This window comes from Chinchilla lanigera, unplaced genomic scaffold, assembly GCF_000276665.1.
Source record: "Chinchilla lanigera isolate Chin_1 unplaced genomic scaffold, ChiLan1.0 scaffold00143, whole genome shotgun sequence".
NCBI classification, from domain to species: domain Eukaryota; kingdom Metazoa; phylum Chordata; class Mammalia; order Rodentia; family Chinchillidae; genus Chinchilla; species Chinchilla lanigera.
The window spans coordinates 608,639-621,877 of NW_004955544.1; the positions used below are offsets into that span (position 1 = coordinate 608,639).

At 40.8% G+C, this 13,239-nt stretch overlaps 1 protein-coding gene across 2 annotated transcripts in view; it reads right to left on the reverse strand.

Annotated features, from left to right (window-relative positions):
• Frmpd4 (FERM and PDZ domain containing 4) overlaps window positions 1–13,239 on the reverse strand; it is a 565,205-nt gene that overhangs the window by 21,648 nt on the left and 530,318 nt on the right. For both annotated transcript variants that reach the window (XM_005411379.2, XM_013508190.1), the window contains exons 7-9: window positions 11,513–11,620; window positions 7,461–7,592; window positions 4,058–4,177 (exon numbers count right to left, since the gene is read on the reverse strand). In XM_005411379.2, coding sequence (XP_005411436.1) covers window positions 4,058–4,177; window positions 7,461–7,592; window positions 11,513–11,620 — 360 coding nt within the window. The remainder of the gene's footprint in view (window positions 1–4,057; window positions 4,178–7,460; window positions 7,593–11,512; window positions 11,621–13,239) is intronic.

Sequence of the window (13,239 nt, forward strand, 5' to 3'; positions counted from 1 at the left end):
ACTGAGGCTTTTCATACAGAATTTAGAGAAAAAAGCCCAGGTTTGATTATAGGCTCTGTCAACTGTTAATCAAATAAACTTGTGCATGATATTTCAGATACCTTAGGCCTCAGTTTTCTTGCCTGAAAACTGGGTGCACTCTTTAATTTAAGAGTTAACAAATAACTTGCAAAGTTGCCCTGATACCTGTAAGGGTGTTTGATGAAGCAGAACGTGCTTAACAAAGAGAAGTCTTCACTGTTACACCTCTTAAGAGTTGTGGCCGGGACCACTTTCTTCACCCCTGTTTTACTCTGTATTTAACTAGACTTTTGGGTGAATTTCTTGACAAGGGGATTAGTCACTTAATTACATTATAAAATTAGTTTAGACTGATCCTGGAGAATTGTTGTGAAATCTGATTATATATGCATTTTTGATATTTATCATGTTTTTATTACTTTCATGTACGTTACTTAAAAAGTGAATGTTGGGGACTGTTTTGTGAAACAGAGATCTTAGTGGGCTCCACTTCAAGCCTACAAAAAGTTCATGGATAATTTACATATTAGATGTTTACAATTAAACCAGTATTGCTAAAGTGTTTGAACATCTTTTGGAGTCTTGTAGGTCAAATCCTGTTTACCAACTGGTCTAACAATCTTTTTCATAATAGATAGTGCACAGGAAAACGTCAGCGTAACTCATTGTTATTATGAACTAGGATAATCTGGATTATTAGAGTTTACTGCTAATATATATGCTAAAATCTGTAGAAGACCTCATGGGCCATTAACAAATAGAAGATTAATAGATGTCACTATTGAAATCTCTGTTTTCTTTGTCATGCTTCGTCTAGTCAATGGTGACTGTCCTCATTAGGAGCGTGCTAAGTTAAAGTGATTTTGTTTTTGTAAAGTGATATGCATTGCTTCTGCTTGCTCTTCTGTTCTCTAGCCTAATTTCATTGCATCTTTTAAATTTAATCTTAAAATTGACATAGGCACAGGCAGCAATTGTAGACAAGTTGACTTATATTAGACAATTGTTATTTTAGACACATCACACATTCTATGATCCAGGTATTTCCAAGCAGAGAATCTGAGGCAAAGAAATGTGCATTTCCTCTTCTCACTGGAGGATATATAAAATGATGGTAGCTTTATGCTGGTCCCTATCACCCACCAAATGTGGCTATCCATCTTCCTGGCAGGCTACCCCTTGAAGAGGTAGCTAATCCACCATGCACATAACACCCTAGGTAGGAAAGCAGAAACATCATTAGTCTTTTCCTGTAAGTTCCTGGGCAAGATCTCCAGACAGGTTTTCCTGTTCTGAGGCCAGTCCCACAGGTATGAAAGGCATGGCTTCCGAATGAGCAAGAACTCCATGCATCAGGATGGAGCACACACACACCCTGTACAGATCTGGGTTTAGCAGTGTCCCTTTGTGTCCTTTAAAGGTTTCCTACCAGACAGTTGCAACCAGGTTGTTCTTTGATAAATACGAAGGGCTTGGGATGTTGAAACAGAAGTAGAATGAAATGGTTTGAGAGCATCTTCCTGCTCTTAAGATGGTTTCTAATTACAGAGAACAAACACCCAATGTACCTCACTGTCTACAGCTAGGTACTGACGGGCACCTGTAACTATGTATTTGCAGCTGAGGAGTAATAAATACAGCGCAGGGTCTTAGTTTCACTTGTCAAGCCCCGGCACAGTTTTCAGCAGGATTATGGGGAAAATACAGAACGCGGAGTCGAATCAACCTCTTTTCATGTAGTCACAGGTGGCTTCCCGGGCCTGCCGGGGCACAGGGGACACTACTGATAGCTGAAGGGTGTAGCTGACTGAAGTTTAAAACCTAAAAAAGTCAAAACATGACATTTTCAATGTTTGGGGTAGAAAAGGCGCTGTATTCTTTTTTTTTTTTGTTTAACTTGGTAAACATGCTATTCACTGAGCAGGATCCCTGTGCAACTCAGGGTTCTCATCAGGAAAATTAATCATCCTATTGAGCTGTAAACAGCACAGTCTCCCAAAGACCACCTAGGAGGGGGGAGTTAGCTGGCCTTACCCTGAGGACCCTCATTTGCTAGAATGTTTTCTGTTTCCTTTTTCTGCTGACTTCAGTTTTGATCTCCAGGACTTACTGTCACTTTAATTTGTTTTGCCATTCTGAACATCCAATAGGTAGCTTGTCTCTGTCTAGCTTCCGTCTTCTATCTACTTTCTTTTCCTCCCCAGTTTTTAAGATTGCAAAAGCTAGGAAATGTAACAAACACCTGTGGTACCAACTATTCAGAGTTAACAAATGTTTCTTTCATTTTCTTTCCTCAATTTTTTGTTTTTTATTGTTGATACACGGCCTCAGTAATCTTTGCCTTCTTCGGTTGTCCTCAGTTGAAGAGAGAGCACGTCCTTTTACTTTTGTTTTGCCTCATGTTTGTTTGTTCTCTTTTTTGAGAGGAAAAAGTAAAATAGAGATTTATAACCTCTCTGAGTAGTTCTAGGGTGAGATGCCTACGAATTAGATAAGTGCCTTCTTATTGTGCGGTGTGTTTATGTTGGAAAGTTAAAGGAGAATGATAGGATGCAGTTATAGGAAAACCTAAGACCGCCTCCTAAATATCAGATGAGATCAGTTTCCTTTGGGACAAACCGTGCCAGTTACTCATTCATGGAAGCTTTAGACTTCTGGAAATTATAGCTCACAATCAAATATCAGACAGACAATCTAGAAAGGGTTCTATTCTCTTAAAGTTTTATCACCTGAAAATTGATACTTTCAGTGTGATAGATTTCACAATATTTCAGAACAATATAAGCACTAAGTAAACAAGTAAATAAAGGAGAAAGGAAACTTTTTGGAAGCACCATGCTGATTATTAAATGAAGAAATGATGGAGTTAAACACATCATTTCCAACCGTCATAATAATTTGTTTAGGTGAGTGTCATCAATTAATATTGAGGCTAGTGGGTGAAAGTGTGGTGCTGGCCGTATAAGATAATAACAGTTGCAATGGGACTCTCCACAAATGACTTATTCATTATAAAAAAAATCCAGTGACTGTGGGGAGGATGGCTTTGGAGGATAGTGCTCAATAAGAGTCAAATTTAGGCTTGCCATTACGGGGATATACTACCATCATGTGCCTCCTGACATGGCCCACTGAGGAGGAAACAAAGCCACTTATGTTGTTCTTTCCAAAATGCATAACTTCAATCTGACCATGAGAAAACACCAGAGAACCCCAAATTGAGAGATGTCTATGATATCGCTGATCAGTATTCCTCAAATTTCTCAAGGTCACGAACATCAAAGAAAGGCTGAGAAGATTTCAGATTTAAGCAGCCTCACAAGACTAAATGGAAAATGGGATTTTGTGGTGCATTCTGCTCTAGAACACAACTGATATGAAGAATATTTGGAGGATAATTGGCATGATGTGGTGTAGACTACAGCTGAGATCACAGAAATGCATCAGTGTTAAATTCCTTTTTCCTTCTTTCCTTTTTCCCTCCCTTCCTCCCTTCCTTTTTGTCCTTCCTTCTTAGTACTGAGGAGTGAGCCCAGGGCTTTGTGCATGGTAGACAAGTACTCCACCACTGAGTTACCTCTCCTACCCTGACTTCCTTAATTTTGCTAATTATGCATTGGTTATATAAGAAAGTGTTTGTGTTATCAGAAATATGCACACTGTATCTAGGAGTAAACATGTATAATTTTCATGTGATTTAGAAAAAATTCTGTGTGTATGTGTGTGTGGGTGTGTGTTTCTGTGGAAAGATTTGGAACATGTGTCCACACTAAATATCAAGTAGATGTGGCAAAATGTTAACACCTGGGGAATCTGGATGGGCAGTTCAAATGACTACTTTTGTAACTTTATGGGAAGTATCAAATTACTTCAAAATCAAATGTAAAAATAAAAAGAGCACCATACAATAGTTTTAAAATTCATAGAGCTTAGGATGTAGGATAAGGAAGGTTCATAATTAAAGAATTCTGGGAAAAAAGCCAGAGTTAGTTTATCTTACAACTTGCATCTAAAACATAATGAATTTTTCACGCACCTGAACGTAGAGATACTCAAAAGCAACTGGATCTCTCCTTAACAGGTCAATTGGATCCTTTGGGACAAAGCTAATTCGGAACAGACACCTCATCTTATGGGAGCTGGGCCTCTGTGTAACCTGGAAGAGCAGACCCATCACACAAGAACACTTCAGTGCTGACTGAGGAATGGCTGAGGGACACAAAAGCAAAGTCAGCTTTCTTCAATACTAAGGAAAGAAGCAGTTGACGTTCGTTTCATATTTAGCATAGGAGATGTGATTAAAAAATGGTGTGTGGTTATATATAAAAGTATTATTACAGTAAAAAGGCCCTTTACCATCAACTTCCCTCAAAATACCTTCACTTCAAACACTCTTGTCCCATCATTCTTGCTATTTCCTGAAGCAGTTCTAGAAGTTCTCTTTTGTGAGTGACTTTAATTCCGCTGTCGTGGTTGCCTTAATGTTCTGAATCGATTTGAAGTGTTTACTTTTCATGGTCATTTTGACTTTGGGGAAGAGCCAGAAGTTTCCCGGTGCCAGAACTGGTGAATCAGGTGGATGAGAACACACCATAACGTTTTTAGGAGCCTACCTTCCCATTAGATGACTCTCAGCAGCAGCATCCACTGTACTGTGATCACACCTTGTAAAGACACTCATGAAGAGGACTTCCAGAACTGCTTCAGCAAGTGGTATGAATGATGGGGTAAGTATGTTTGAAGTTAGGGGGATTAATGGCAATGTGTCTTTTCCTGTAATAAGTTTTACGAATTTAAACCCTCATTGTATATTTTGATCACTCCTTGTACATACTCATTCCTCAAAAAGGGCACCTTACCTTGCAACTTAGGTCGAGCTGCCCAGAAGCAGAACCTGAGATGAGGGTTTGTATTCCAGGGGCTTATTAAAGGACCTGCTCTCAGGAGAGAATACTATGGGAGAAGGCGAAGGAGGTGAGCGAAAGAGGGAAGATAACCCCTTGTAACACCATAGAGATTTACACATACTTTTACAATATACCAATTTTTATCCTGCTCAGAAATGGTAATAAATACATTGCATTGATTTCAAATGCATACAGTTGGTTTGTTTCAGGATATTTAAATCAGTTTTCTTAAGTGTTGGTTACCCAATACCAGAAGAGACTTTTAAAAAATTTTTGTTCAAATTAATAGGAATGATGCTGTCCCATATCCTAGGTGGTATATATAACTTAGAAATGATAAATAGAAACATAAAGTTGTGGGGCTTTTGCTGGACAAGTAGTAAGCAGCTATCTGCCCACAAGTCCTGGGCACTTATTGCTGTGGGCTAATAGCTCTTTACTTCAAATACCTGGAACTATCTGACAGTATAAGGCAAACCTGAATAACCAGCGAGTTACTGTCCTCAGGCACAGTCCAGCACCAACAACAGACTGTACTTTGGGGGCCAAAGGCCCTAGTTGCCTCTCTCACGGGATGAGACACCTCTGACATGTGTGTTAAGTTCTCCCAGTGGTACTGAGCTCCCATGGCCCACAGGGGACACTGGTGATATAACATTCTTCATTGGCTTCCCAGCTTTTTCCATTTCCCTCCCCAATTCCTCTTCCAGAATTCCCTGAGATCTCCTTCCAAACAAGCCCCACGCATTCTCATCCTTAAATCCTGCTTCCAGGGGAAAGCAGGCACAGACACAGCTCTCACATAAGGAGCTCTGTCTCTCAGAGCCTGTTCCTCTGCAAGGCTGTATGAAACAAGTCATCCACTTCCAAAAGTGCTTTAGCATTGGTTAAAAGAGTAATCATTGGATGTGATTTCTGGCCATTAGAGAAATGTAAAGTAAAACCACACTGAGATTCCATCCTACATCAGAAAGAATGGCCGTCACCAAAAAATGAAATAATAACAAATGCTCGTGAAGCTGTGAGGCAAAAGGAAGCCTTGCATATTATTGATGGAAATGTAAACTAGTAAAATCACTATAGAAATCGGTATGGATATTCTTCAAAAAATTATGACTATAAATTCCATTTGACCCAGCTATTCTCTTTCTAGGTATCTTCTGAAAGAGTAAAAGTCATCATATTACGGTGATCCATGCACACCCATGTTTATAGCAGCACGACTATACTAGCTAAATCTCGGAAGTGGCCTATATGTCTGTCAACAGATAAACAGATAAACAAAATGTGGTATTTATACACAATGGAGTACTACTCTGCCATGAAGAAGAGTAAAATTGAGGTCACCTGAAGGAAAATGGATGCACCTTGAGACCCTCATGTTAGGTGAGATACATCAGACACATATGTTTAAATATCGCACAGTTTCTCTTATATGAGAAACCCATAATATAAATAAAGAACAAAATAATAGATAACAGGAAACAGATAGTTTTTTTGCAAAAGGGAAGGGGATCGAGAGATGGAGAGAGCAGGGAGAGGAGGGAGGGGAAGAGGGTGAGAAAAGCAGACGTGTTACGTACATGTACCCGCTCCCCAGGATGAATGCAATCATTACTAGTCCTGGTTAGATTTAAACCTGATAAAAACAATTGGTCAAGTTTCGATAGAGGAATATAAACCAACACAAATGGCAACTTTCCAATAGAGTAAATTGAAATGGATGGAGTCAAGAAAGTCAGGGATAAGCAGGACCCAATATTTGGGACACCAACTTTTAATTAGGCCACAACCAAGAACCTCTTTAGTGTGATGGTACTTCCTGCTCCTCCATCTGTCTGGCATCATCGTCATGCTTCGGTGCCTGATGTCCCCTCATGACCTCCCTCTAAAGTTCTCTCCTATGTAAGGTGCATTTGTTGAAATGTTTTAGGCATTCCAAGAAGACTGCTCATGTGAAATTATACAGGAGGGTGCTCTATTCAATTCAGCAACCAAACAGCCTTCTTTGCTCTCCAGAGAACAGATGGGGGTGGCATCTTGGTAACCAGGAACTGGGACACATTGGCAGATCACATATTTATAGCGGGCAAGACTGGGACAGAGATTTCAGGCTATGCAAAAAAGTCATAAGTATGCATGCAGAATTTGAAACAACTAATTATGAATTTAGTTTTATTTACTTATTCTCAGAAACCATTTCTTTTTAATGATTTCAAGAGATCAGTGATCAAAACAGTCATACAAGTCATTGTAAAACATAAAATAGAATTTGACAGAGCTATATTCCCTGTGAATAGCATCCTATTCTTTGAATGACAAAACTGTTTAGGTGACCAAAGGACAGGCTATGAAAGATTGACAAAAAAGGGACCATCACCTTGAGGTATAAAATACATTGTGAATGCTAATGGTTCCTTCTGTGGGGACACTGGGAATGCAGTCACTACATTTCATGGGAGGAGTATTCTGGGGCTGCATGGGCTCTGCGGGTACCAGCAGCTTTGGCCCCAAGGGTGACATCTCACAGACCTGAGTTAGCGTCTCCTGTTCATGCAGCAAGAGCAGCTTGGTCCCGGCCCCTTCTGTCCTCTGCTCCAGCATGAGGGAGAAGTGCTCGATGCCTTTGATGGAGAGCTTCTCTTGAAGGGTTAAGATGACATCCTTACAGAGAAAGCATTGACACAAAGAGATCAAAATGCAGGCTGCCCCTTGGTGGGGTCTACCATGATTGGAAAGCTGTAATATGTTCAGGCTTCACATCTTAAATTGCATACTTTTGCTGGATTCTGGAATTTAATGCTTCAATGACCCTAAAAGACAGAGATGAAGCCTTCCTTCTCTTGGCCTTTCCATAGCCCCCAATACCACCCAAATTTTCTATGGTATTCAAAGCAGAGAGGTAACAAGGTGGAGAGCTGGAAGAGCAGCTTACCTATCACATAAAGTCTTAAATAAGAAAGGTTGTCAATAGATGGTATAACATAGTCAGTTCAGGTCTCCTCTCTTTTAAATGAGGTAGCCATTAAACAAGCTCTGAAAGTTCTTTACCCCAGGGCTTGGCAGAAAAAGGTCTGCATGCCAAATTTAACCCACCATCAGTTTTGAAAATAAAGTGTTACAAGAGACATAGTCAGGCTCATGTCTTCCTTTGTTCATAGCTGCTTTTGAGCTATGCATCAACAGAACTGAACAGAGACATGAGCAGTCTGGGCTACTTGCTGTGTGGCTCCTCACAGACATAGCTCACTGGCTCCAGTCCTACGCTGCTGAAGGAAAGGGCAGTGTGGTGGTGGTGGGAACTGTGGGCCCCGGGGACGGTCAGTCAGGTTTTCTAATCCAGCTCTACTGCTGATTAGCTATGCGGCTTTGGGGAAGATATTTAATCTCCAAGTATCTTTGGTCTCTATCTGTCAACTGGTGGGTGATAATGATGCCTGCCGTGGAATAGATATAAGAATTAAATGAGTTCATATATAGAAAGCATTTACCCTAACACCGTTTGGAACAGAGTTGGAGCACCATAAAATATACGTTAATTTTCCATCTCTGGGGAAGGTGGAATGAACAAGCTTTGTCGGTAATCTTTTATAAGATTAAACACTTATCATTAGAAAAGGGTCCCAGGCACAAATACACACATTTACTGCACTGCAAAAGTAATCTCTTCATCCTTTACTTTTTTATGTACTTGAAAAATAGGAAATGATCCTTCCCCAAGAGAATCATATTCAGATGGTAAAATTCCCACAGAGCAGTGCTTCCCAGCCAAGGGAAATGTTGTCCCACAACATTTGGAAATTTCTGGAGACACTCTTGTTGTCACAGTGGGGTTGGGGGTGCCACTGGGATCAAATGTGTAGAGGCCAGCGATACCGCTAAACATCTTACAGTGCACAAGACAGCCCTACAACAAGGAAGAAGCTAATCTAAAACTGTGCCAAGGCAGAGAAACTCTGCTATATGTAACATTTTCTTTGGATGTTTGGATTCTTCTGTGGCCCTTTTAGAAATTTCTAGGTCCAATGAAAATGAAATCCCCATACCTACCCATCGACCGTCAGTTGAAAAATCATTCAACAAAAATGCCTGGGCCATGTTGAATTTCCTGAAAAGATTCTCTATAATTTTTGCACTAGGTGCAGGAAGGAGAAAACAAAATCAGCAACACATACTTTATAAAAACATTCTCCTCAACCACCAGGGAGGACACTAGAAAATCGATAGCTATAGTTTTTCCCTACTGTAGCTCTGTAGCAAGAATTTTGGCAATTTTTATTAAACAGTGTCATACGCCTTTCATAACTGTACTATTTCTATTTTACGCCTACCAGCCAGTGTCTATTGTGATAATAAGGCTGTTGGGTGCAAGATAAGATAACTTGAATTTGATGTGAACTCTTTGCATTGCTCCTTGTCTTCGCATTGTCATCCTCAATCCTTGGGGAAATCAAACTCAGCTTAGTGTGGGTTCCTATGATAAAGAGGCTGGAGGGAATTAACAGCAGAGTTTCTTAAGTTTAGATTTGCTTCTGTTAAGAAATGCATGTAAGTCTTTACCTACAGCTTTGGGTAGGGTAGGGAGCCCAGAAGCAAGGAACTGAGCAATTGGTAACACAGAATGAGGCTGTGGTGTCAGAGAGAATGGTAGTAGGGTAGCTCTATGGTAGCTTGAGGTCTGCAAATGGTGACCCGTGGGTCATTCTAGCCATGCCAGTTTGTTCACATATGGTGTGTGTGTAACCTACCGAAAGAAACCTGTGGGCCTTGATTCCCACTCTTGGGAAGCAACTAGTAGCCTTTGGAATATCTTGCCTGATAGGAGTTTTCCCTGGGCCATCCCTGATGGTCTACGCTAATGATGTGATTTATGGGAGGGACCATGAGGCATGCAATAAAAGCTTGACCTCCTAGAAGGCTGGACACTCGCTCAAGCCAGGTGGGTGGTCAGCTGCATCTATGTGGTCACCTCCAATAAAACCTTGGGACATCAAAGTTCAGGGGAGATTCCTTTGTTGGCAGTACCCCCACGCATATCATTACACATCATTTCTGGGAGAATTAGGGCTGTCTGCAAGAATCCACTGGGAGAGGCCACCAGAAGGCCCTGTGCTCAATCCACTTCATCTCCTAACCTCCCGGCACCTGGCTAGGGACCTTTGCCCACTGCTGATTTCTTTCTCTGGCCTTTTGCTGTAATAAACCAAAACTGTGAACCTGACAAATTGCTGAGTTCTGTGCATCCTTTAAGTGAATTACTGAACCTGGGCATAGTCTTGAGGACTCCCCTAACACCCTGTCTGTGGCTGTTTTCATGATGAAACAGAGAGATTGAACCCTCAGAACTTAAAGTATTAGCTACCTGGCCCTTCCCAGAAAAAGTTGGCCAACCCCTGGGTTAGTTGATCAATAACTCGATTAACGTCCCTCCATAAATTGCTATTGAATAGGAAAAAAGGAACAAGGCTTTGTCAGTCAGCCATCACCATTTAAAATTAGCAGTCTTGGATGAGAGAAGTTAATATTTCATCTGGAATGATTTAAGGTTGACTTAATGCTGTAACATCAATCTAGTAATATCATCCGCTCTGTTGCCTCCTAAATCACCACGTATTTAAAGCTATTCACAACAAGCTGCTTGCTGGTATCATGACAATGAGACCCTGCAGCGAGTGGCCCTTTGCAGAAATAGTTTCACACTTGAGGTCTGTGCTGGTTAATTTAAAACACCGAGAACTAGGGGCTGACTATTGATAGACATTTTAAACACAGAGCTGATATTCTTTTGATAGATTATTTGTACAGATCATCACTAGGTACTTTTTTGACATCCATAAAATCTTTTTTACTACGCCATTTGAAGAAAGCCTATTTTAGGCTGATGAAACATTAGGGAGCAATCAATTTCTGAACAGACTTTTGTCCGATAAAGAAAAGAGAATATGCACTTTTTTTTGCAGGAAGGAAGCATGGGGGGAAAACCCATATGCTTTGCTATTATGCCTATTATGTAAAGCTCACCTGTGGCTCTGAAATAATAGGATCGCTTTGTGGCTCTTCTTTTTCACCCCTCCTCCTCGCTCCTGACTTTGTATACGTCATTCCCATGAAATTAGTTACAGAAATGAGAAGTAAACCTTATCTTTGCATTATTCTACCCCTTGTTTTTGCTGGACACCAAAGTAGCCGATATTCAATTAACAGCTAACATCTTAATCTTGGTAGCTGACATTGCTGAGAAATCATGCTGGTTTTGGGCAGGGTGCCAACCCCTCCTGGTGACAGTCATGTTATTTTAATTAATCTTCAGTTGCATTAAAATGACTAGCCTAGAGTTTCTTCATTGATAGCATATTATATTGTTTTGTAACACTGAGGGTGTTAAGAACAGAACCTTCTCCATTTGAGCTTTTGGTTTGGTTTGATTGTAAGTATTCATACATAGCCTTATGTGGAAACAATCAATACAGTTGCAGAAATAAAGGAACAGTTCTGAAAAAAAGTGCTGCTACACTGGCCTGACCGTGGGTCTTTTACTTCACACCTGGCAGCGTCCAAGTACCAGGGTTAGCAGATTGTCTTACCTTTATGGAGGTGCTGCAGTCAAAGCGAAATGATTTGGTCTGCCCATTTTCCAGATAGACTTTCAAAACATTTGGCATAAAAAGAAGTGAATTGTCTTTAACCGTTTCCTGTTTAACAACAGAAGGTGGGGGTAGTGCAGGTCAGTCAAACTAGACTTCTACTTCTGGTACTGGAAACACATGTCTATAGTTTACCCTAACCACAACATAAGAGAACAATCAAACTCAAAAACCAACCAAGAGGTTCCTCTGGTGATATCGGAATTAAGGTATTTACAGCAATATGCTTTTCCAGCTACAGTTAACTCACCTGATTCAAATAAAAGACATTTGCCCACCAAAAAATCAATTAGATGATTTTTTTTAAATTCACGATTCCCGTTGGGAAATACAATCACAAACATAATTCCTTTGTAATCAGCCTCAGTGTTTGGAATTACAAGCTCAGACTTCCGCAGAGCAGGAAGAATTGAGCAGCATGAGGACCAGAGTTATGCTGCTGCTGGCACCTGATACCAGCCATGATGGTGAGGCACAAGCATTAACTAGCTCCGAGTGTAAAATTATTTTGTGAAACTGTTTCTAATCCATTGAGGAAATGTTCCTCAAGCTCAAAAGGAAAATATAAAGAAAAGGTTAGTGCATTTGGAGAGTAAGTCATTAAGTCTATAATGAACAGATCACAATTTAGAAATAACTCAAAAAGATGCCAGCTTAAAACACAATTAAAAGTAAGCAGCAAAAATGTAGTCCTTTGGATGTTTTTCAGTTGGACATTGTGAGAGGTGAGAGGTGATGGTGGAAGAAAGAGAAGGCACGTCTGCAGGAGCTCCATGAGTTCTGGGAGGGAACTGACCTATGCACATGTAGCTGATCACGAGGTTCACAGGGTTGGGAGGAACTCAGCAACCAGGAGAGCGCACACCCCTTGTTTGCAGATGAGGAAACTGCAGACAAGATGTCCAGACATTTGCCAGAGTCTTACAGTCTGAGCAAATTCAACGCTTGCATGCTTCCTTAATGGCTTCCCTGCCTTTTATTGCCTATTTCTTTCTCTGAATTTCCACCCCTCGTTCCTGCTTCCACAGACTTCCCACGTGGCTTTTCTGCTACCCAAGTCACTGAGTAAGTCTGCATCCAAGTTCAGAAGAAATAGCACTGTGGGACCGAGGAGGTAGACTGGGAAAGAAGTCACTAAAGCTGGGGAGCACACACATGACCAAAGATCTGGCATCCACAGGCCTGTGATGAGGCACCAGAGACTATAGGAGGCCACTGGTGCTTAGAGTTGCCCTCACCCATGAGCCCTGTTATGCCCAGGGATGAACCAACAGTGCTGTAGCAGCTTCTAGGATGATGAAGATTCCCAGTGTTATGCTTGGAAAACTCCAGGCAGAAAAGGTAAGCTTCAGATGACCCTCTGGAGTCCTCTGTGCCTGAAACCTTCCAGCCTTCAAATGGGACCATCTTGTTGCAAATATATTGTGTACCATAATCCTATATTCAAAGGCTCCACAAAAATCCACTGAGGTGAGTGTGATAGAGCATGACCGAGTGAGACTTAGAAGTGTGGCATGGGAAGTGGAAATTGGAAGAAGGTCACACTTTCTGCAGGTCCAGGGGTTCTGCCTGTGGATGCAAAATCTTTGCAGAATTTTGGCTTCTTTGCTATTATGATTTGTTGAAGATCAGAAATCTTATTTTTCTGAGAGGGAAAAATTCAGAAT